The sequence below is a fragment of the Arvicola amphibius genome, chromosome 6 (genome assembly GCF_903992535.2).
Source record: "Arvicola amphibius chromosome 6, mArvAmp1.2, whole genome shotgun sequence".
NCBI classification, from domain to species: domain Eukaryota; kingdom Metazoa; phylum Chordata; class Mammalia; order Rodentia; family Cricetidae; genus Arvicola; species Arvicola amphibius.
In genome coordinates, this window is record NC_052052.2 from 19112546 (window position 1) to 19137998 (window position 25453).

Genomic DNA, 25453 nt, shown 5'->3' on the forward strand with positions numbered 1-25453 from the left:
AACGGGTCAGATGAGGCTTTAGATCCAATGTCACCTCAAGGAGGGTCCTCATGGCTGTCCTCACAGGACAGCAATCAATGTCATCTACAGGACACAGGGGCATCACTCCGGTTTATTTCCCCGGCCCTGGCTTGTTTTTCTAGCACAATAGCCAGCACTGTTTTGACAGCTTAGGGACATAGTGCTTTGTTAGGTTGATTCATTGATGGAAGAAGTGCTACTTGTGTTTTTCTGTAAGGTGGTGGTGATGGTAGTGGAGGTGGTGGAGGTGGTGGAGGAGGAGGTGGTGGTAGTGATGGTGATGGAGGTGGTACAGGTGGTGGTGATGGTACAGGAGGTAAAGGTGGTGGTGGTGGTGGTGGTGGTGGTGGTGATGGTGGTGGTGGAGGTGGTGGTGGTGCAGGAAGTAGAGGTGGTGGTGGTGGTGGAGGTGGTGGTGGTAGTGGAGGTGGTATGTGTGTTTATTTCTGTCGTGTGAACTTGGAGAGATGAACAAATGTCCACTTTTTCAAAGGGAGTCAAAGAAATAATTCCATCCTAGTTGAGCATGGTAAACCACTGAGCTTAATTAGGGGTGCTTATAGGAGCAACCACAAGGGGCTACTTGCAGCAACAGGGAGACTGACGAGCAACTGCACCACTGAAGAAACTGTCTCTATGCCCTCAGGAGAGGTGAGCCTCACAAACCCCGCTATTCCTCTGTGAAGGAGAGGTAATAGTCTTGGGCAGGTCTCTGGCAGTTACTCACAGTGGTTGAGAGTTCAAGATGGCCACATCACGCTCCGTGAACAAGTTTGTTTTTTGTTTTGGTTTTTCGAGACAGAGTTTTTGTCTGTGTAGCCCTGGCCATTCTGGAACTTACTTTGTAGACCAGGCTGGCCTCAAACTCAGACTTACCTGCCTCTGCCTCCTGAGTGCTGGGATTAAAGGTATGCACTACCACACCTGGCCTTTGTAAATAGTTTTCTACAAGTTTGATTTTGTGTTTTCAGTTTTTGAGACATGGTCTTGCTAGGTAGCCCAGGCTAGCCTTGAACTCACTATGTAATCCAAACTGACCACAAACTTGACATCTTTTGGGCTGGAGAGATGGCTCAGTGGTTAAGAGCACTGGCTGCTCTTCCAGAAGACCTGGGTTCAATTCTCAGCACCCACATGACAGTTCACAGCTGTCTGTAACTCCAATTCCAGGGTATATGACACCTTCACACCAAGGCACATAAGATAAAGTTAAATAAATTATTTTAAAAAAACTTGAAATCTTTCTGCCTCATTTCTCGCCTCTGGAATTGCAGATGTATTACCCCACACCCTGGCCCCTCCTGCACCCCATCCTGACCTCACTGTGACAGAGCCTCAGGTTTTGTCCTCCAGTCCCCCTTACCTCGTTACTTTCTCCTGAGACCATCATTCTGTCCTGTAGCTTCAAGTGCCATCTGTATGTTGATGAACTTAGATCTCTACCCCAGACAAATCTCTTTTTAATTGTAAATCACATTTATTTATATTTATTTATTGTGTGTCTACGCATGCGTACATCACATCAGTGGACACCTTTCAGGGGTCGGTTTTTTTCTTCCACTACGTGGGCTCCGGAGATTGAACTCAGGGAGTCAGCCTAGGTGGAGACAATGGCTCTTATCCACCAAGCCATCTCGCCGGCCCCGCCCAACCTGTTTCACTGCCTGCTCATCTGCTTACCATGAATTTCCAATTTGGGCTTTCAAAGGTCTTGCCACAGGTTTCTTTATCCTCTTGCAGAGCCTACCTGGAAATGTGTTTCCCTTTTCTGTATCCTCTCTCTCTCCTTTTCTTTTTTCTTCTTTTTTCTTGGGGGGTGGGGTGTTCAAGACAAGGTTTCTCAGTGTAGCCTTTGCTGTCCTAGAACTCGCTCTGTAGATCAGGCTGGTTTTGAACTCACAGAGATCCACCTGCCTCTTCCTCCTGAGTGTCTGAGTGCTGGGATTAAAGGTGTGTATCCAAACTGCCCAGCCACTTTCTATTTGGCAACAGACTCCTACACTGCAGCTCAGGGTGGGCTGGGAAAACTCATGTAGAAAAGGCTGGCCTCAAACTCATGGCAATCCTTCTGCCTCATCTTCCTAAGTGCCTGGATTATAGACATTGACTACTATGACTGCCCTCTTTGTCTTCTTTTTTGTTTGCTTGTTTGTTTTGTATAGATATTTATAGGATGGGCAATGGTGGCTTAAACCTTTAATCCCAGGATTTGGGAGGCAGAGGCAAGTGGATCTCTGTGAGTTTGAGGCCAGCCTGGTCTACAAGAGCTAGTTCCAGACGGCCAAGACTACACAGAGAAAGCCTGCCTCAAAAAAAAAAAAAAAAAATCAAGCCGGGCGGTGGTGGCGCACGCCTTTAATCCCAGCACTCGGGAGGCAGAGGCAAGCGGATCTCTGAGTTCGAGGCCAGCCTGGTCTACAAGAGCTAGTTCCAGGACAGGCTCTAGAAACTACACGGAAACCCTGTCTCGAAAAACTAAAAAAAAAAAAAAAAAAATCAAAAATAAAACAACAATAAAACCATTTATTTATTATTGCATTGGGGTGAATGCCATGACAGTCATTCAGAGGACAACTTTGTGGGATCAATTCTCCTTTTCCACTCTTTCTTGTGTTTGGGGGGAGGGGCAGGGAGGCGTGTGGAACTCAGGTTGTCAGGGTTTTGTGCTGTGGTACTGGAGCCCACTCACCAGCCCAAGTTGTCTTCTTTCTTTCTTTAGGTTTCATCTTTCTAGGTTAGACTGATCCACAGTGAACAGGATTCTGGAAGACAGATACTCCTTGTTCTGATGCCCAGTGACTCAAAAATTTTTATCTGTACACTAGGCTCCCTTAGAATTTGCTATCTTGCTACCTCCATCTCCTCAGTGTGTGACAGGGCAAAACAGTGTAGGACGATGGTTTTCAACCTGTGGGTCGAGACCCCTGTGTGTGTGTGTGGGGGGCCCTTTTCACAGAGATTACTTAAGACCATCAGAAAACACAGCTATTTACATTACAATTCATAGCAGTAGCAAGATGACAGTCATGAAATAGCGTGAGAATAATTGTATGGTTGGGGTCAGCACAATGTGAGGAACTGCACTAAAGGGTCACAGTGTTAGGGAGGCTGAGAACCACTGCTCTATCTTGTTGTGGAATAATATTTTAAGATGTGTTACTTTGTGATGCGGATTTTTTTTCTCGAGATGGGGTTTCTTTGTAGCTTTGGAGCCTGTCCTGGAACTAGCTCTTGTAGACCAGGCTGGCCTGGAACTCACAGAGATCCGCCTGCCTCTGCCTCCCGAGTACTGGGATTAAAGTGGTACGCCATTACCACCCAGCTCGTGATGTGGATATTTAAAGATGTTGCATTCTTTTTTAAAAAAATATTTTATTTATTTGTTATGTATACAATATTCTGTCTGTGTGTATGCCTGCAGGCCAGAAGAGGGCATCAGACCCCATTACAGATGGTTGTGAGCCACCATGTGGTTGCTGGGAATTGAACTCAGGACCTTTAGAAGAGCAGGCAATGCTCTTAACCTCTGAGCCATCTCTCCAGCCCATTGCATTCTTTTTAAAAATAATTTATTTAATTTTATTATTTTGTTTATTGGTGTTTTGACTGTGTGTATGTCTGTGTGAGGGTGTTGGATTCCTCTGGAACTGGAGTTACAGACAGGTGTGAGCCACCATGTGGGTGCTGGGAGTTGAACCCCCGGTCCTCTGGAAGAGCAGTCAGTGCTCTGAGCCATCTCTCCAGCCCCATGTTGCATTCTTTTATGTTGCATTTGTTTAACTCTGTGAAACTATGTTACTTTGCCTGTGTTGGCAGACAGGCAAGAATAAATAGGAGGAGAAATCTGGTAACAAAAGATCAAAGAGCAAGGAAAGAAGGGGCCAACCACCCAGCAACAGAGCCAGGCACAGAGTAAGAAGTAAAGAAAGATATATAAAAGGTAAAAGCCCAGAGGCAAAAGGTACACGGCATAATTTGAGTTAAGGAAAGCTGTCAAGAAACAAGCCAAGCTAAAGTCGGGCATTCACAAGTAAGAATAAGTCTCCTCCATGTGTATTTATTTGGGAGCTGGGTGATGAGCCCCAAAAGAGCCAAAAGAGTTAAAAACAACCAGCTACATTAACCCTTGTCTGGTTATCTCTGGTGTAGCCAGTGCTGGGAATACAGTGTCCACCACCACATCCTAGCCCCTCCCGCGCAGCTGGGCTGCTTTCTGCACACTGCTCCAGGTATCCCACAGGTTTACATCTTTGACACCTGCCAGGGAGGTGCAAGGCTCCATGTCCCTGCTGAGTTCAGAGGTCTACCATGGAGGTGGTTCCTTCCTTCCTCCTTCACACGGGTTCCAGGATTGAATTTAGGCCATAAGGCTTATATAGCAAGCAGTTTTAGCTGTGGAACATCTCGTCAGCCACTGTAACATAAAACCTTTGACCTTGATATCTCCACTAAACTGCTTCTCCCTCCATTCTCTCTGTCAAGAACACCATAATCCATCTGCTGGTTTTCAGGCAAAACCAGAGGTCATGCCTCCACTCCCACCCGCACTAAGCCGTTCTCAAGTCCTCTCTTTGCAAATTGAACCCTAACCCACCCCCTTTCACCCCTTGCCATAGGTCTGATGCTGTCCTCTCTTCCATGGATTACCGCAGTAATCTCCTAGCTCAGGCCTTGCAGCCCTCCCTTGTCCCCTTCCAATCCAGTCTCTTCATTCTACCCAGCAAAAGCTTCATCTTTCAGAAATAAATCAGATCATGTTGATCCCCAACCTAATGGCTCTGCCTGCAGAGTCACATCTGCAGCACAGGTTCTGTCCCAGAGCTCAGTCCCTTCCGGTTTCCTACAGACAGACCTTTCTGCTCCAGGGTCTTCGCACTTTATATTGTTTTTGTCTGAGAAATTGCTCCAGGGTCGTCTTCGCACTTTATATTGTTTTTGTCTGAGAAATTTATATATATTTATATATATATATGTATATATATATATATACAATATTCTGTCTACGTGTATGCCTGCAGGCCAGAAGAGGGCACCAGACCTCATTACAGATGGTTGTGAGCCACCATGTGGTTGCTGGGAATTGAACTCAGGACCTTTGGAAGAGCAGGCAATGCTCTTAACCACTGAGCCATCTCTCCAGCCCTCTGAGAAATTTCTCTCCCCAGTTTGCCCATCATCATCTTCGGGTCTCAGATTGAATGTCATCTTTGTGGGGGAAGCTCTCACTGACTCACTTTTTAAATCCAATCCCTAGTTTTTTCTAACAAGATGCCCTGGGGTTGCTTCCTACACTCCTTGGGTGGGACACCCAGCACTCCCCTGTCCTTCTGTTGCTTTCCCTAAGGAACACCACACACAACGGCATCTCTAAGAGCCATTCCTGGCACAGAGGGAACATTCGGGAATATCGTCAGATATTTCATTATCCTTTAAAGCACCTTTCCTAGGATTTGGTTATTATTTTATTTATTTATTTTGCTTCTGAGATATGAGATTTGTCAACCAGGGATCCTCCTAGCATCACCCAGTGGCTGTGTGTATACAGGAGGTGTTTAATTGGGTTGCTTAATGAATACATGAGAGGAACCTTTTTTTTTTTTTGCCCCTTTTGTCCTTTTATCTTTCAACACCAGACTGTTTCAGTGGATGTGAAACTGGAGCCCTGCCTGGGGATGCAGCTCAGAGGTAGAGTGCCTGCCTGCATGAAGATGGTTTGGGGTGGGTGGGGATGCAGCTCGGAGGTAGAGTGCCTGCCCGCATGCAGATGGTCTGGGGTGGATGTCCAGCACTTCACAACAAAAAGGCAATAAAAAACAATGCCCTCACTGGGGAGGGGGAGAGCAAGAAAAAATGAAAAACTTCTGCTACCCTCTTGGAGGATTTGAGAGCTTCCTGTAGAGGGAAGGAGCGTCATTTCTACTTGCCAGAAATGTGACAAGATATCGAAAGCATGTGGCACCCGCTGCCTCTATTGTGAAGAATCACAGCCTTTTATTCCAGGGAAAATAAGTAGGGCAGAATTTTCATCATAGAAGAGATGAAAAACAAAGAAAGTCTGAGCTCTCTGGATGCAGCGGCAGGCGGATTGCAGGCTGTGGGCTGGATGACATTGGCAGTGCACTTGTGGCTTGCTGGGGAAGACACTTAGTCTCCTGTCCACATACCCCTTCTCCCCTGACATTTAGGAACCAAAGGCTTCATATTACCAATGCAGGAACAGAGGCCCATAGAGAAGGGCCCTGCTTAAGCCACTGTGAATGAAAGCCAAGGTAGGATCCCTTTAAGCCTTAATGGATTCCAAAGCTATTATGAGATGGAGAGGAAGAGCAGGTGAGAGAAAGGAGGGAAGAGGGTGAGAAGGAGAGAGGCGAAGAGTCCTCTGGCAGGTGGGGGTGCTGACGGTGTATAGGGCAACCAGAGACCCTGGGGACTTCAGCAGGAAAGGGGAGCTGGAGCCTGGGGCCTGGCTGCCTTATTTTCAGAACTGCTATCTTTGTCTGCATCTGCTAAATTATTAAACTGCCATCACATCCTCGAGGGTGTCAGGCCAGCTTGCCAGGAAGATGCAGGGGGCGGGGGGGGGGTGTTAGAGCTTTGTGCTGGGGCCGTGAATCTTGTGGGCTGGAATAGAAGTGGACTCCTCAGGCCTTGACCTCTTGTCCTAGCCCATGCTCAGCTGATTGAGGGACCTGGCTGGGTCCACACTCACATGTGCCTCTCCCCCCTGACCCCTTAGAGCCCCCTCCTCATAGGTTGTTCCAGGAGGGGTTGGTCCATACTGGGTGGACTGATATAGTCTGATGGCCACTTTGCTTATAGTGTCTTGAACTCAGACCACAGGCTTCGAGCTAGGTAGACAGGAACAGCCCCAAGGTCGCAAGTCCTGGCTGTGCTATTGGCACTTCAGTTTTCTGACAGGACCTGGAAGTTCGGAGAAGATGCCTCGCTCAGCTTTGAAGAGCCAGGAAAGGACTGAACCCCATCCAAACACAAGCTCTCTACTCCTGGGTCCCCCTTTCTCCCTCGTTATTACTTTTGGTTGTGAGATAATATTTGTTTTGAGACAAAAACCCAACTCTAAGTTGCCAAGGATGATCTTGAACTTCCAATCCTCCTGCCTCCACTTCCGAAGAGCTGGGATTATAGGTGTGTGCCACCCTGCCACCATACCCAGGTTTTGGAGTGCTAGGGGGTTGATCTCAGCACCTTATGCATAATAAGCAAGCGTTCCAGCTTCTGGTTTATCATGAATTTTTTTTGTTTTTTAATTTTATTATTTTCTCTATTTTCCTACAAGAAAATTATAATTTTTATAAAGATCTGAGAAAATGTAATGGTCATGAAAGCCACAAAATGTGTTTCCTAGCTGGGCCTGCTGACAGACGTGGTCCTTTTAGAAAAGTAGAAGGGGGGAGGGTCAGAAGTTCAAGGCCAGCTTCAGTTCTCTAGAATATTCAGAGCAGCCTGGGTTACTTCAGACCCTGCCTCAAAAAGACAAATGTAAGTGAAGAGGAACAGGGCGAAAGCACTTGTTATACAAACCTGAGGGCCAGAGTTAAATCTGAGCCCCACATGGTGGAAAGAGAGGCCCAGCTCCCACAAGCTGTCCTCTCACCTCCATGAGGGCAGCAGTTCCTGCACATACCAGGTATACTCATGTGCAAGTGCATGTGTGCGCACGCATGCACACACATACACATACACAACGCATGCACACACACATGTGCACACACATACACACACAATAAGTTGAGTAAATGAAATTTTACCTCTTAGAGCTTTAATAAAAATTAAAAGTCACTTTGTCAGGTTGGGCTTGGTGCACACCTTTAATCCCAGCACTCGGGAGGCAGAGGCAGACAGATCTCCGTGAGTTCGAGGCCAGTCTGCTGGTCTATATAGTAAATTCCAGGCAACCAGAGTTGCATGGTGAGACATTTTTCTCATCTCAAAAAAAAAAGTGTCATCCTGGTTTGAATTACCTCCTGAATGCCCGGATATAGGCTGTGTCACCACATCTGGCAAATGTGTTTGGTGCTGGGATCTATCCCAGGACCTCAGGCGTGCTAGCTAGCTAGGCAAGCACTCTCCCAACTGAGCCCATCCTCCGCTGCCAGCTTCCTCATTCAGAGCGCTCAGCTTGTTGGGCTAGCTGTGTACTCATAAGTGGTTGGCTGTGGACCCTGTCCACTCCTGGGTGTGTGGAGTTAAAACAAGACGGCAAGAAAATGGGCAGCTGCCACCGTCTCTCTCTGCTGGTCACACATGGTATTCCTACCCTGAGTCCGCCCGCCCAACCCCCCGAATCTCTGTATTCTTCACATTGACTCATCCTGCAGTTCTCAGCTGAAATACCACCTTCTGCACCTTGTCTTCCCCAGCTGGCCTCATTGGGCAATGTGTTCCTGCAGCCTCTGTGTTTCTTCCAAGTATAAACAGTACTGAACTGCCATCCAGTCACCACGGCAGGACTTTTCCCGTTATGACTGGGTCTCCCATTCCATCAGTCAGCCCAGTGCAGAAAGGGATCATCAAATTGAGGAGTGAGGGAGAGAGAAGAAGATGAATGAGTGAGTGAGTGCCGAGGGGAGGTCTCGGTGCTGATGGTGCCTGCTTCCATCGTTCCCCATTCCAGCAGATATTAGGATGGTGGTACATCTCTGTGGTAGATCTTGCCTAGCGTGCACAATGCCCTGAGTTTCGTATCTAACAATACACACACATGCACACACACATGCACGCACACACACATGCATGCACACACACACATATACACACGAGTGCTTTTTTTTTTTTAAAACTGAGGGCTTTATTGTGTGTGTTTTTAGCCCTTTGGAAGTAACAGCCTTATCTTGTTACATCAGGTAACATTATTGTTTCATTTTTAAAAAAATATTTATTTATTTATTACGTATACAATAGTCTGTCTATGTATATTCTTGCAGGCCAGAAGAGGGCACCAGACCTCATTACAGGTGGTTGTGAGCCACCATGTGGTAGCTGGGAATTGAACTCAGGACCTTTGGAAGTGTAGGATCCTCATCCCTTATTCTCAAAGGGGCAAGAAGAAATTTCCTAGCAGAATGTTTTCCCAGGAAGATAGTGGCCTTCCCCTCTTCCACCCGGGAGATTCGTAATCTGGGCACAACAGAAAAGCAGGCAATGCTCTTAACCACTGAGCGATCTCTCCAGCCCGTTTCATTTTTTTATTGATTTTTATTGAACTCTATATCTTTCTCTGCTCCCCTCCCTGCCTCTCCTCTCCCCCCGTCAACCCTCCCCCAAGGTTCCCATGCTCCCAATTTACTCAGGAGATCTCTGCTCCCCTCCCTGCCTCTCCCCCCTTCAGCCCTCCCCCAAGGTCCCTATGCTCCCAATTTACTCAGGAGATCTTGTCTTTTTCTACTTTCTACTTCCCATGTAGATTGGATCTATGTAAGTCTCTCTTAGTGTCCTCATTGTTGTCTAAGTTCTCTGGGATTGTGGTTTGCAGGCTGGCTTTCTTAGCTTTATGTTTAAAAACCACCTATGAGGGGGCTGGAGAGATGGCTCAGCGGTTAAGAGCAGTGCCTGCTCTTCCAAAGGTCCTGAGTTCAATTCCCAGCAACCACATGGTGGCTCACAATCAACTGTCATGAGATCTGGTTCCCTCTTCTGGTCTGAAGCCATACATGCAGACAGAAAACTGCGAATACTGTACACATAATAAATAAATAAATCTATTAAAAAATAAAAACCACCTATGAGTGAGTACATGTGATAATTGTCTTTCTGTGTCTGGGTTACCTCACTCAAAATAATGTTTTCTAGCTCCATCCATTTTCCTGCAAAATTCAAGATGTCATTATTTTTTTCTGCTGTGTAATACTCCATTGTGTAAATGTACCACATTTTCCTTATCCATTCTTCAGTAGAGGGGCATTTAGGTACGAGTGCTTTTAGACCCAAGCATTCTACTAAATGTCAAAGGGTTCCAGCTATAAAGAAAACTAGAATAGAGGGGAGACTCCATCAATAATGAAAAAACTTATCACATATATGTTATATAATATACACAACATATTTATATATAATACCTCAGAGGATAGGAATAAAATAGTGAATGTCCAGTGTGGTGGCACACGCCTTTAATCCAAGCACTTGGGAGGCAGAGGCAGGAGGATCTCTGTGAGTTCAAGGCCAGGCTGGTCTACAGAGTGAGTTCCAGGATAGTTAAGGTTACAGAATAGGACCCCATCTTAAAAGTGTTTAACTAAAAAAGTTGTTACTTATTATCATTGTTGTATGTCTGTGTGTGGTGTGTGTGTGAATGAGGCACACGGTGCTTTCGGGAGCTGTTTCTTATTCCACTGAGAGTTCTGGGAATCGAACTCATGCTGTCAGACTTGTGCTGACTTTTAGCTGATAAGCCATCTGGCTGGTGCTAGTCATCACCTTTTTGAGACAGGGTCTTACACTATTGATTAGATTGGCCTAGAATTCAATATGTTGCCCAGACTGGTCTCTGACCCATGACATTCTTATTGCCTAAACCTCCTGAACTCTGTGGTTATAGCTGTGAGCCAACACACCCAGCTCCGTTATGTGACTTTGCGAGTTTTAGCTTCTTTTTAGGAAGAAAAGTCTGCTGATTTCCATATCTAGGGATGATGTAAAGAAATAGAATATTGACTTATTCAGTGAACACTTTATCTATCTATCTATCTATCTATCTATCTATCTATCTATCTATCTATCTATCTATCTATCATCTATCTGCCTCCCTATCTTCCTATCTTTCTAGTTATTTGGATTCTGAGACAGTCTCCTGTAGCCCGGTCTGGCCTGGCACTTGCTATGTAGCCAAGGATGATCTTGTGCTTCTCATTCTCTTGACTATCTCTCACGTGCTGGACAACAGGCGGGAGCCATAATAGCTGCTTGTTGTTTTTATTTTCGTGGTGCTGGGGATTGAGCCCAGCTTGGCTGCTGAGTCACGCTTCCGGTTCCTAGTAGATAAGCTTTGACCATCTTCTCCCTCCTAGAGAGACCAATGCCCAAGGTCTCTGGAAGAAAGTGTGTGGAGGTTTTGAACCCAGATCTGAGAGGTTCTCTGGATCTGACCAATGGTGCGGCTCAGTTTTGTTCCCCCAAATAACAGTCCTTCTTTTTTTCTTAAAAAGAAGTTACATTTTTATTTTATTTTTGTTTCTTTTGTGTGCCTGTATCTGTGTGTCACTGCATACATGTGGAGGTCGGGGGACAACTTTGTGAGAAAGTTCTCTTCTTCCGTCATAGAGCTCCCAGGGACGGAACTCACACAGTCAGGCTGAGAAATAGGTGCCTCTATCTGGGGAGCCATCCCAGCAGCCCTGAGGCAGGTTCTTGACAGTCTAAACTCGCAATTACATAATTTCTCTCCTTCCCTTTGACACCTCCCATGAACCCCCTTTGCTCTCTTAAATTCATGGCCTCTTTTTCTTGAATTCTCTCTCTCTCTCTCTCTATATATATATAATATTACATAATATATTATATATATAAGTATTATATAATACATTTATATATTATAATATATTACATTATAAATATATTTGGGTTTTAGTATAATAAAGGGTTCTTTATTCAGGGGTAGACTCACAGATCACAGTTCTTTGCATGAACGGGGAACAGGAACCAAATCCAGCAGCAGAGAGAGAAAGAGAGAGAGGCGGGGGGAGAGGGAGGGGGAGAGAGAATATGTATTTGTAATATACATATACATATATTCCTAAAAGTATAACTACAGCCTGCTCAGTTTGTAGAATGGTGATGGTGCTTGTATGTATATGATTCAGGGCTGACCACTTAGCATTGGATAAATAATTGGGGAGATTTTCTCCTTAGGTATAGCAGTTGTGTTGTAGATGGATCACTGGGGACTGGGCAACACATCGGATCACAGGGGACTGGGCACTGCATCGGATCACTGGGGTTGGGCACCGCATCGGATCACTGGGGCTGGGCACCGCATCGGATCACTGGGGCTGGGCACCGCATCGGATCACTGGGGGCTGGGCACTGCATCGGATCACTGGGGCTGGGCACTGCATCGGATCACTGGGGCTGGGCACCGCATTGGATCACTGGGGCTGGGCACCGCATCGGATCACTGGGGGCTGGGCACCGCATGATCGCTCGTGCTCTGCATTTTGATCAGTGTGGTTGTCTATAATGGTCTCTGCCTATTGCAAAGGAAAGTTTCTTCGACAAGGAGGGAGAGCTGCACTTGTCTATAAGGGTACAGATTTAGAACAGTTAGAAATTATGCTGCTTTGGTAAAACGGCAGCTGGAGATTCTCCTCCAAGCTCTATGATCTAATAGCCTGAGGTGGTTGGCTACATTTCCAGCAGCAGGCATGATTTCCCTCTTGCCTAATGAGTCTTAAGTCCAATTAGAAAGCTACTGGTTACCATCGAGATCTGTGTTCCACCCCTGCACCTTTAGTGTAAATGGTTCATGGGCATCACAGCTGGGTAGGTCTGTTTGTTGTTTCCCGCCCTTGGAAGCTTGCATGGGACCTTCTGGTGCTGTGAAAGCTAGTCTCAGGGAGGAGGATTTCGGGTCAGGTTTAGCTTGGATATTTGGGTCCTGTGTTCAAAGTGCATAGTGCTTTCAGCAATAGTGACTTACCTTCAGCCTCTGGGAAGCAACCAAGGGCAATGGCCATAGCCTATAATGTTTTAGAAGCCTCTTGGGCTACCCTGACTAGCAACTCCAAAGATGGCTTCCCAAGCTCAGTTTTGGGGTTTTAGTCTATGATTCTTGGGGGTAGCATTGTCAGACCAGGTGGGAATTTTTAATTTAAACTGTATGTATGTATGTATGTATGTATGTACACATAGACTTATATGTATTATATGTAACTTTAGATAATGATTCCTTGTTACTATGTTCTTTAGATGGCCCCACCCTCACTCTTCATCTTCATTGTTTGTTTGAGACAGGGTTTCTCTAATTTGTTCTGACTGCCCTGGAGTTCACTATGTAGACCAGGCTGTCCTTAAACTTGCAGAGATCCTTTTACCTCTGCCTGGGAGGAAGGGCATGGGCTGCCATCCCCGGCTTTCTCTTTTTAGTAAGGGTTTCATGTAGCTCAGGTTGGCCTTGAACTCTTGATCCTCCAGCCTCTACCTTGGAAATGGTGAAGTTACCGGCTTGTGCCACCATGAAGGAATGGGAGGGATGTTGAGACTTGGGGAGGAGGGTGCAGGATAAGGGCCTATCTGTTATTCCTCTCCTCCATTCATCTGGGAGTTGGCAGCAGATATTTACCTGATGCAGAAAACACCAGTCAAGTTTCTCTGGATGGATTGCTTTTGCATTGAGAGGCCCAAAGCTGTTCTCAAAAACAGACCCATATTTAGGATGCCTTACTCAATCTCATTGAACCCCTCTGACTCTCTGAGTTCCCATCCCCTGGGCTTCACTTTCCCTACTGTGCCATGTCGCCCCTCCCCTCGTCTCTATACCTGTTAACCCGAAGCCCTGGATCCTGTTACTGGACTGAGCTCAGTGAGCTGAATGGCTCCTCCTCTTCCTCTCACGGAGTCATCTCCCCGGTGTGTCTCCTCTGAGAGCTACTCCTGTTAACTCAACACCCCTTTTCTATCTGTGAGTCTTCTTCCTTCTCTGAATCTAACTCCCTCACCCTCCCTCCCTTCCTCCCTCGCTCCAGGAGCTGCCTCTCTGGAGACTTGTTGTCATGCCTACAGTCCGTGGTAACTCAATCAAAAGGCGCCCGTAAGCACTTAGAGAAGGTCAGGGGAAGGGAGGGACCAAGGCTTTCCTCCTCCCCTATCCAGACTTCTCTTCAGAGTCTTTGAGATTTGGGGTGCTGGCCACACCTTTGGCAGGCCCTCTGAAACCCGGGGACCCGCTGTAGTCCTTCCTAATGGGGTTCAGAGCTGCTTTCCAGCCCTCCAGACTTTGCCCCTCCCACCCCGGACTTTGATGGCACATTCAAACCTGCAATCGGAGGCAGGGCCATTGGGGTCTGGGCCAATGCGGGAACAGCAAGTCTACTTCAGCTGCGGGGGAAAGAAATTGGGTAGAACCAAGGTGATTAAAATCCGAGATACAGAGCCGAGCGCCTGGGGGAGGAGAGGAATCCAAGTATCTCAAAGGGCTCCGATGAATGGTTGAGCTTATTCATTTCCGTCCAGACTCGTCACTATCCCGCAATGTGACCTTGAGCACAGAGCACGCGGCTTCTTCAAAGTCTCCCCCTCCACGTGAACGGTACGGGGGAGGAATCGTGTGCAGGCAGGTGCACACACAGGCAGGGGTGGAGCTGGAAAATAATTTTGCACACCTTGGGGTTCTCTAAGGGCCCCACGAAGGTTGGCGGACCCAGCAGCAGCGGCTGTGGGGTTTGTTTTGCAAGCCAAGTGCCTTCCTGGTGTGCAACCAATCCAATCATTTGTCCATCCTTCTGTGGACGTCAGTCGTCCCTTTGCCATAATCACCGCACAACCCCAGAATGATGGAGATCCTGAGCGCTGAGTTCGTGAGGGCGGTGAAGGGGACAGGGGTGACGCTCAGTCCAAACCCTTCTCTGGGTGGAGACTGCATTGTATGACTTTTAAGCATCCCTTCGAAGTTTACCGCTGTTGAGACTCCAGGCGAGGAGAGTGACCGCTACTTATCCACCCAAAATTTGGGGTGATCCCCAAATAGGACCAACCCAGGAGAAGGACTGGGAACCAGAGGCGCTTGCGGACACGCTTCTTGGTGGAGGGCAAGGCCAATTGAGGACCTGAAAGTCTTGGATTGGCTGTGCGGCCCATCGCTCCGCCCCATGTGCTATAAGTTGCGGGGCGGCGCGTGCGGCCTGGGTGTGGGTTCTGCGGTCGCCTCTCCCTCCTCTCTTGCCCAGCATCTCTCCTCCCAGTGTACCGACAGCCGGGGACCGCCGCGGGGCGGGGGATGCCGGGCTGCCGCATCAGCGCCTGTGGCCCAGGGGCCCAGGAAGGGACGGCAGAACCGGGGTCCCCCCCGCCGCCACCCCGGGAGTCCCTGCCGTCCCTCCAGCCCCCGCCCCCATCGCCGACCTCGACCCCGACACCCACTCAGTCACTGCCCTCGCCCGAGGCGGCGGAGACACCGGCCGAGGGGCAGGAGCTGCAGCGCTGGCGTCAGGGTGCTAGTGGGGGTCCGGGGGGCGCTAGCCCGGCCGGAGTTGCGGGCGGGGGTGCGGGTGCAGCGGCAGGGGCGGGGGGCCGCGCTCTGGAGCTGGCCGAAGCGCGGCGGCGACTGCTGGAAGTGGAGGGCCGCCGGCGCCTGGTGTCGGAGCTGGAGAGCCGGGTGCTGCAGCTGCACCGAGTCTTCTTGGCTGCCGAGCTGCGCCTGGCGCACCGCGCCGAGAGCCTGAGTCGCCTGAGCGGTGGCGTGGCCCAGGCCGAGCTCTACCTGGCGGCGCACGGGTCGCGTCTCAAGAAGGGTGCGCGCCGCGGCCGCCGGGGTCGTCCCCCCGCGCTACTGGCCTCGGCGCTGGGCCTGGGGAGCTGCGTGCCCTGGGGTGCCGGGCGGCTGCGGCGCGGCCACTGCCCCGAGCCCGACTCGCCCTTTCGCCGCAGCCCGCCCCGCGGCCCCGCCTCCCCGCAGCGCTGACCTCAGAACCCGCGACCCCTGGGCTCCGGAGACCAGCGGAAGGACGGACGGACGGGCCCGAGTGCTGGCTAGATGGACGGTGTCATCTCTGCGGAGGAGACAGGCGGGGGCCCGGGGGCCCTGAAAATGAGACTAAGGTGAGGTGTTGTTAACTGGTGCTTTCTGGGGTACAGTGTGTCTGTGTCGAGGGGTACAGTAGTCGGGATCTCCCATCTCTGGGGTGTCTGGCATCTGTGAGGCCCTAAGGGAGCTATCCGTTTTTTCGTGGCTTCTCTCATGCTGGGTTAGGTGGCAGCGCTGTTGTCCCCTTACAGAGCTAAACTAGTGGAGGGTGTTGGGAAGGATTTGGTGGCAAACTTTAACCAACTGGAGCTGCTGCGATACCGTAGCATCTGCCACCCTCACCTGCGCTTGCGTGGTCTCTCCTGGGTCCCCTGGGACTGTAAGTAGAGTCCTGCCCTTGAAGCTGCTGGTTTCTACACAGCAGGGCTCCATCTCTGGGGAGGGAAGAGTAAGACCCCCGGATGGAAGGAGCGCTGCCTTGGGGCTGTATGATGGGATTGTCCTCCTCGGAGCACCTTTCCCATTGGAGGAGAATGAATCCCATAGAAGTTGAAGGTTTGCCCCCAGCGTGTTTAGTTAGGCCTCGCTGCTTCTAGGAGACAGCTTTTCTCATATTCCTAATAATTTTGTTACCTGTGTGTGTAGCCTGATGGAGATAACCAGAATGGGAGATTTATCACCCGCTCAACCAGCAGCCCTCCCCAACGTATCTTTAAGACGGCTCTGCCAGGGACAGAGCCAGGTGACTCTTTAACAGCCCCAAGGGGGCAGGCATGGCATCAGCCTCCAGAAAGGCAGGCCTTAAAGGGCCAGACTGGAAATGCCACCTGCTTCTTCCTGACAAGATGCCCTTCAGGCCCCCATTCCTCTGTCCGCACTCAGTGGCCTGGCCCCTGGCTTGCTCCCTGCATCTGATGACAGCCAGATGGTAAAGTGGGTATATCTGCCTCTCCGGAGGGCTGTGGGGAAGCCAAAATGGGGCGCAGGATTCTTTTTCCCACTGTAAGCTGTGGACATTTTACTCATTTAAATCACACCTAGAGACTGGTGCTGCCTGTGTCTCAGGAACCAGGAGCTAATTTAAAGTCCTCATTTTATAAAATGGAAAAGAGATTTCTCAAGGTCACATGAGAGAGAGAGAGAGAGAGAGAGAGAGAGAGAGAGAGAGAGAGAGAGAGCCTGATCCTAGGCTGTGTGTGCCCTTTTCAGTGTATTCCAGCTAGGGAGAGCTGACCCCTGGACCCTGTCTGCAGTGACCCAGAACAATACTGTTCCCCCTCCGAGTCACAGCTTCTCTGAATATGGTTGTCCCTCCTGTCAGACCTGAGAAGGGAGTGAAGGAGGAAGAGGAAGGTGTTAGAGTCACATCAGTAATGGAGTCAAGTAGATTGCCATGGGCAGGAGTCCTCTGCTGAGCCTACCCCCATCAGGCCTTCCTCTCCACACATAGGGGACTTAGCGGCTGGGTTCTCAGAAGGCCTTTATGAAGCCACCTTAGCTGGACCACTCAGAGCTTCTGAAAAAGCCCTGGGACCAGTGTCGTGGGGACTCTGGTGTGTTCTGGCTTCCCCGGATAGGGCAGACTTACTGAGCCCTCTCAGTTTATCCAGGGTGCTGAGGCCCAGAGAGCACAGGACTTCTTGGAGGTGACATTGCTGGCTGCAGCGCTGGGCTTCTGCCAGGACCACCTGATTGCTGGTCTGCAGGACGCCAGTGGCTCTGCAGCTGCTTTTAGCTAATGGCATAGAGTGCTCCCTGCCATCAGTTAGGACTGTCTCTGGGGTTCGCTGTAATCAGCTTTGACCTGATTTAGAGGTGGGGTGGGTGGATACAGAGAGATGACACTTGCTGGGGAAGAGTGGGTGGGCACGTGGGGGATAGGCAGCGATGGTCCCTCCCTCCACTCCCTTCCCTTTCAGTTGCCAGGCTGCCCTCACTCCCAAAAAAAGAAGTCTGGGCCAAGGCCCACAGAACTCACCGACTCGACCTCAGGTTACATAGTTAGTCTGTGTGCACCTTTCAACCAAGTGAAAGTCACCTTCTCGCCCTGTCTGGGCCTCGTAGCACCCTGTGTAGGGTCCCCAGGTCTGGCTCCAGGCTCTCCTCACCCAGTAGGCCCGGGTTTCCATTTTCTCCTTGGGTTTCAGGAGGAACATGTACCAGACGGTCTCCACCGGGAAGGGCTTGCTCTTTAGCCTCTTCCAGGCAGCCTTCCCTGGGTGTCGCCGTCCCAGGAGACCTAACAGGAACCAGGTTATTTTCTAATTTAATTTTTGAGACAGTTTGCCTTACCCTCCATAAACAGCTGAGGATGATTTTGAACTTTTTTTTTCAAAACATGCCTTATTTGTGGGTAGGTGAGGGGCATGCATGTACCAGAGCCCTGTGTGGAGGTCAGAGGAAAACTTGCAGGAATCCATTCTCTCTTCCACCAAGTGGGTCCCAGTGGTTGAGCTCAGGTGGTCAGGCCCAGCAGAGGCATCTTTACCTACTGAACTACCTGTCTGGTCCCAACTGTGGACTTCTGATCTCTTGCCTCCACCTCCCAAATGATGGGGTTTTGGGTACATACCCCACCATGCTGTGTTTATGTAGGTCTGGTGTTGGACCGAGGGTCTGGTCCATGCTGGTCAGGCACTCTCTAACTGAGCTACATCCCCAGCCACTGGAAGTTATGTTTTAGACTTTGACTTATATTACTCTATCCTGATCAGAAAGCACTCTTCCCATATGACTTCCTGAATACTTTCGTTTGTTTTTGAGACAGGGTCTCACTTTGTAGCTCTGGGTGAATACTTTCTTGATGGCCCCTAGTCTGCAGACTGGGCGAGTTCAGGGACCCTGGGGATCTGTGCAATGAGGACACTATGTCAACCAATGAATCTGGAGAAGCACAAGCCCTTTTGCGGTTAGGCTCGTCCCAGCAGTTAACTTAGCATGGCCACTAGAGGGCAGTGTGGAGCTGCTTCCTGAGAGTTGGGGGCGTGGCCTGGGGCGTGTTCTGTTTCGGGTGTCCCAGTCCTCTACTATCTCTTTGGGCTGTAAGGGTCTGCGCAATAAGCGGTGGTGGCTGCTCCCGAGGCCCATTCTGACGGAGTGGTTCTAGTGATGGCTTCTAGCGTGAGTAGGCTGGGGTTCTGCTCTGCATCCATCACCCCTGGGAGAACAACTCGAAAAGAGGTACAGAGGGGACCCTGCCTTCAAGGAGAGATTCCAGTAGGAAAGACTTCTTGGGAAGAGGCTTCTACTGTTGACTGCCGGCACCCGAGTCAGTTCTGTGTTTACCCATTTGTTCCGCTGATGACAGCACTTGGTTCTGCCACCACCTAACAACCAATGTGGTTCCTCGACATTAGGATGAAGTGACAGATCCAGACGAAGGTGATCCAGACCTGCAGTGGGCAGTGTCTTGTGCTGACAGATTGATTCCTTGAGAACCAAGCACTCAGGTGCCCTGGCGTCTCCGCGTTGGAGAGTCTAGGCGGGGGAGGAGGTATTTAGGAAAGCTGGGAAATTCCCAGCCTGTTTCTTCTCCCATTTTTTCTTGACTACACCCTGGCCAGAAGTGATGAGAGAGGAGAACCCTTAGTTCTGGAATAAATAGACCACTTCTTTCACACTGGGCACCGCACTAAGCGCCTATCATTCACATTCTCTCAAACACTCAACATGCAAGGCTCTTAGCCCCATGGCCACCTATGAGTCAGAGGACTGAGGTGTGTAGATGGTCTCCTCAAAGGTGTAAACCTGTAAGCTCAATGGGCTAACGACAGCACCATTTTGGGGGGATTTCTGAGTTCTCATTTTTAGTGGGTCCAGTCCTGGGAGGGAGGTATGAGATGCTGCAGGGGTGGCCAAGTGTGTCTTGCACCCTGCCCCCCAGGACTGGACACACCCTTGCTGGTTGTCTGGGTTCTAGAGGTGAGTCAAGCTGACTCAACATACCTGGCTTATGGCAAGGGTGGGCCAAAGATGTTCAGGACTGGATGCACAGCACAGCTAAGGCTTGTTCCAGCTGTCTCCCCTCCCTGAAGCCCTGGGCAGGGATGTTCGGTGCCAAGGGAGCAAAAACCCTGGGTAGTAGGAGAGGAGGAGAACATGTTCTATGGCAGGCACAAGGGCTCAAAATAGAACAAAAGAAACCTGAAATCTGGTCTTGGGGTGAACTGAATTGTCTCAGCTTGGCGCAATGACTTTCCGTTTTAAATTTTTTGTTTTGTTTTTTGAGATAGAATTTCTCTGTGCAGCCTTAGAAGTTGCACTATAGACCAGGCTGGCCTTCAACTCAGAGAATCACCTGCCTCTGCCTCCTGAGTGCCAGGGTTAAAAGTGTACATGACTACCTCCTGCCTCTAAATCTTTTCTTTTTTAAGATTTATTTTTATTTTAAATCATATGTATGTGAACCAGGTGGTGGTGGCACATGTCATTAATCTCAGCACCCAGGAGGCAGAGGCAGGTGGATCTTTTTGAGTTCGAGGCCAGCCTGGTCTACAAGAGCTAGTTCCAGGACAGGCTCCAAAGCCACAGAGAAACCATCTCAAAAAACCAAAAAAAAAAAAAAAAAATATGTGTGTGTGCAGGTGCCCTTGGAGGACACAAGTGTGGGACCCCCCCTGGAACTGATGTTACAGGCATTTGTAAGCTGTTTGGTGTCGGTGCTGGGAGCTGAACTTGAGACCTATACAAGAGCAGGACATACTCTTAACCTCCGAGCCATCTCCCCCGCTCGAGGAACACTAGCAAAGGGCTAACATCTGGGTACAAGAAGTCCTACTGAGTGCCTCATAGTGGGGCTCTGTGATGGTGGAACCACTCTGCCTAAGGCAGGAGACAACGCAAAAGATGGGTAAAGATGGGTTGTTCCATCAGAGGAACAATGCAAGCCTTGGTGGCGCTAGAGCAGGGGTTCTCAACCTATGGGTCTCCACTCCCATAGGGATTGCCTAAGATCATCGGAAAACACAGAGACGATCATAACAGTAGCAAAATTATAGTCATGAAGTAGCAATGACAATAGTTTTATGGCCGGGGGTCACCACAACGTGAGGACCTGATTTAAAGGGTGCCGTGGGTAGGAAGGTTGAGAGCCAGGGCTCAAGATCCAGAGCATCACCATATTGGGAATCTCTTGAACAGCCCTGGGGAGCTCAGGAAGGAGAGGAGTGGGGGAGGGGCGAGCTCTTCATTCCAGGAACATTCCATTCCAACTGCTCAGAGGACAAAGATCCAAGGGAACCTCTGCTTCTCCGAGCCCCTTTCCATAGCAAACCCTCTTGCCCTGCCTCCCCATGATAGCCCTCAAGGAAACAGCTGTGGAAGGTTTTGGGTGGGGTGGGACAGCTTCTGGAAAAGGTAATTAAGGCTCTTGGCATTGTTCTTCCAGCTCCTTGGAGCCTCCACTTTATGGGTCTGGACTTCTGCATTCCACTCCTCTGGATACCGCCCTCAGGAAGACTTCCAGGATTGACTGTACCCAGTCTCAGCACCCTCCTCCCAGGAGCCCTTCCCGTGGCAAGGGACTGGGGCCTGGGAACTTGCTATACTCTGAATCGTTGCTTTCCATACACTGCATTTAACTTTGCTTATGCAGGGACCTGAGATGCTGTCAATTAGCTGAGAGTGCAGCAGACATGACCAGTGTGACCACGAGAAGGATTTCCTTTAAAGATAGACTCCTCATTCTTAAACAGGTCATGGTGTAGCTGGAGCCCCCGTCACTGCAGGTCACGGTGTAGCTGGAGCCCCCGTCACTGCAGGTCACGGTGTAGCTGGAGCCCCCGTCACTTATGTCCAGTAGCTCCAGGAGGCCTATTTGAGGCAATCACTGGTGTAGGAAACACCCCCTTTCCTTCAGCCACTGTCCTTGTCCTCCCCACGTGAGTGAGGACATCCCTGTGGCTCTTTGCAGACAATCAGCTGCTGCCTCCTAGGGGGACACCTCTTTCTTAGGATGAGGTGATGGCAACATCAAACTTCCGAGCAAAGTTCAATGCACAGGGGAAATCCATTTCTTTATGACAAGGGAAGGAGGCACATGTATTCACACAGCCCGGAACTTAGAGGCTTCTGTATATCGACTCGGTCCCCAACTATATACACACGGGAAGAATAAAACTCAGTAATGCGAGGCTGAACCGTGCGGTGTTGTGGCTCACGTTGCAGTGTCCTTGTGCCTTCTGTCTGATGGGTGACAGCTTCTGTTTGGTTTGGCAGCCTGGGCCTAGGGACTGGCTTACAGAGCGGTTTTCCCTTGACTTAGCTCAGAGCTGACCCTTGGTTAACAGCGGTGTGATGAGGAAGCCCAGGTAGAAATACATGAGACCGAGTGACACGTGAAGAGGCTGAGAGACTGTGGCAGTGGATGTCAACGCTTGTGGTATAGTGTTGTGGGTGACTTGTCCCTTGGGGTCTCAGGAGACAAGTGCATTTAAACTGGGGAGAGTTTTTAAAAGGGGACTTTAGAAAAGGTATGGGAGCCGGGCAGTGGTGGCACACGCCTTTAATCCCAGCACTCAGGGAGGCAGAGGCAGGTGGATCTCTGTGAGTTCGAGGCCAGCCTGGTCTACAGAACGAGTTCCAAGGACAGTCAGAGATATACAGAGAAACCCTGTCACAAAAAACAAATGTAGGTGTGGGGTGTATCTAAGAAACTAATAAAGGGGAGCCAGAACTGGTGACACACGGCTGTAATCCTGGCACTCAGGAGACGGAGGTAGGAAGATGGGAGAATTTAAGGCTAGCCCGGGCTACCCAGGAATACTCCATCTTAAAAAAAAATCAAGAAAACAAAAAACTGGAGCTGTAACTTCAGTAATAAGGTGTTTGCCTAGAATGTGGAAGGCGCGGGGTTCCAGAGAGAGCTCATGAGGATAACTCACATTGGGAGGCAAGTGTTAAAGGCCTGCTGCCATTGCGTGAGGGGTGTGAACCATGACAGCCTGGGAGGGAGGGAGAAGAGTAAACACCCTCCTTTCCTTTCAGGCTCTCGCTGGGGCCTCAGTGTCAAGAGCAGCAGGAAACTGGGGAACAAGGGAGCCATTGATGCCACCCAACAGCCTCCCCAGGGCCCTGAGCAGATGGGTGGATAGTGGATCCGGAGGGGCCGGCATACCATGTACCTGCCCGGGGGTGCCCACTGTGGCTCTGGTCCCCTGACTTACAGGAAGGGGTGGGTGGGTTGTTGGTACAGCTGTTAGAAGGTGAAGGACAGGACTCTCTCCCCTCAGCTGTCTGGATTCCAAATTCCTGCTGCCTGCACATCCTGACATTCCTGGGTAGCCACAGGGATGATCCACAAGGACAATGTCAGGTACAGAGTATTTCTCTCACACCCGGAAACAATGTACCACACCCATAGCTCTCAGGTGTGCTGTTGCCAGGACAGGTCCCAGTCAGTCACCCCAAGCCATGACTACTGGCACAGATACATCAAGAAAATGTATGTCTTGGCACACTGCTACACTCTGCCAGTCATACAGAAAATAGCCTGAGCCTTGCCACAAGTGCACAGGAGATAGGCTTGCCACCGCCATTCGTGTGAGACTACAATGCAGGGGCAGATGCAACGTCTTGAGTCCGACAAACCCCTTCCACCACTTCAGCCCGCGTTATGTCTCTGAAATGGAACTGACACCATTCTCTGGAGTCATTGTGAGGATGCAGCTCTAATGCCTGGGCATACCTCAGCATGGCATCGGGCCTAGAATAAGTCACGCTCGACAGCTGTTGCTGTCAACGTCTGCCACTCCCCCACCTTGTCATATCCACGCACGTGTGTGTGCCGGCTCCAGAGAGTGCCCACACCCACACAGGACCGGCCAGACATCCTCAGGTACATGTGCCCTCCCTCAGACATGCCTGCCAGGGCACGTGGACATTCACAGACAAGTTCCCTTGGCCCAGAACACTTTCTCTAGACAGCTACATGGCTTACTTCCCAGAACCCATCAGTCTTTGTTCAATCCAATACCATCTTTCAATGAGGGGCACCTTGTGTGGATTTAAGTTCCTTGTTACATACATTTTTATGCATTGCTGACCTTCTAAGATCACACTGTTTACCTTATTAGGGTATAACTGTCACAAGGGTAGCGATCCTAAACCCAGAACCATAACAGGCATATGGTTGAGCTTGGTGCATACACATGAAGACAGAACTGGGTTTCTCATCTGAACCAAGCATATCCAGGTGAACTCGCATCCCAAGCCATTGAGCCTGCTGTGTTTACACTGTTCCCAGCTCAGGTTTAGGCTCACATGGCCAAATCAGGAGGCAGGAGAAGTTATGTTCTCTCTGAGCACCTTAAATTAGGTGGCCACAGATGGGTGGGATAGGAGAGCATCCCCTCCCCCTGTTTTTCTTCTTTGTCAAGACTGTTTCTCTGGGTAGCTTTTGGACCCTGTCTTGGAACTCACTCTGTAGACCAGGCTGGCCCCAAACTCAGAGGTCCACCTGTCTCTGCCTCCGGGGTGCTGGGATGAAAGGTGTGTGCCAGCACAGTCAGGCCTGGGAGATCCTTTTCAATTGCCTTTCCAGACATTTAGAGCCAGGAGCAGAAGGAACTGAGGCACCTAGCCAAACCCACAGCGCAGGTGAGCACTCCCTCTGATGACCTGGGGCCTCCTTTGCTGCTTTATTCCTTTCCACCTGACTGGAGCCATCAAAGCCACCACTTCAGAGGGGCCTAATGAGGCTGAATATGTTAAAAGCTTTGCGATCCCCAGATCAAAGAGGCGGGGTAAACAGCAGGCAGCGTCCAGAAGTGAGTGACCGATGCCCCGAGGGAATAGCTCCCCAAAAGCTGGCACTGCTGGACCTCTTGGCTGGCCCCAGCGGGGTTCAGGTTCAGAGAGACCCAGCCACTCTCTACGGGACCTGTTTACAATAAGGTAGAACATGCCTATATCCACTTGCTTGGAAGACCGTACCTGGACTCTGGGGGACCCCTGCAAGTCCCCTAGCTTTCATTCCAGTTCAGATTCACCCCTGCTTGCTTCCTGGGCAGACAGAGTGGACAGACGTGCTCACCAAAGGTCAGGTTTGGGCCTCTAAGATTCCAGGGCATATACTCCTTTAACACGAGAGGCCTAGACGTGCTGAGCCAACATGGAGACCAGCCAGACTCCCCAGTTCACAGCTGTCAATCTTTGGACAGGAGGGACACGCCACAGCTGCTCCTTGGCTCCTCCTCCCACATCACAAGTCAAATAGCCTGGGGAGGTAGGGCCAGCCTGTGCCATAGAGATCCTTACCCCAGGAGAAAGCATACGGTTATGCCAGGTGTAGACACTTTTATTGGTGGGAAGAGTGCACCACAGTGGCAAGCTCAGAGGAATGGGAAAAGAGATGGGGTATGCCTCCCTCCCGCCCGCCACGTGAAAATCCCATAACCGAGCCGTGGGGTGGGAGTAGCTGACTGCGGCAGCTTTGAACCCGGCAGCCCCCAGCATTAGTGCCCAGACAGCAGGGCTCCTGGGAGGCACAAGGGAAGGGAGAGGGTGGCACATTGGGAGGCTTATGGGTTGCATCCTGTTGTGGCTCTTTACCTGTCCACTGGATACCTCAGCACCTCAAGAAGGCCACATGGAGCCTGAATTCCCATCCCTCCAGAAACCCAGGGAGCTGCCTCATGCCTTAGTTTACCCCTTCTTAATGGTCAGTGAGGTTGGACCACCCGGCTCTGTGAGTCATTCATATAGACCCCAAAGTGAGTTTTCCTGTCACGTGATGTCGTA

At 50.1% G+C, this 25453-nt stretch overlaps 1 protein-coding gene across 1 annotated transcript; it reads left to right on the forward strand.

Annotated features, from left to right (window-relative positions):
• The first annotated feature begins 14968 nt into the window (after positions 1–14968).
• On the forward strand, positions 14969–15652 carry Trnp1 (TMF1 regulated nuclear protein 1). Its single transcript, XM_038332523.1, has one exon. The coding sequence runs from the start codon at positions 14969–14971 to the stop codon at positions 15650–15652; it is 684 nt and encodes a 227-aa protein (XP_038188451.1).
• Positions 15653–25453: the final 9801 nt, after the last annotated feature.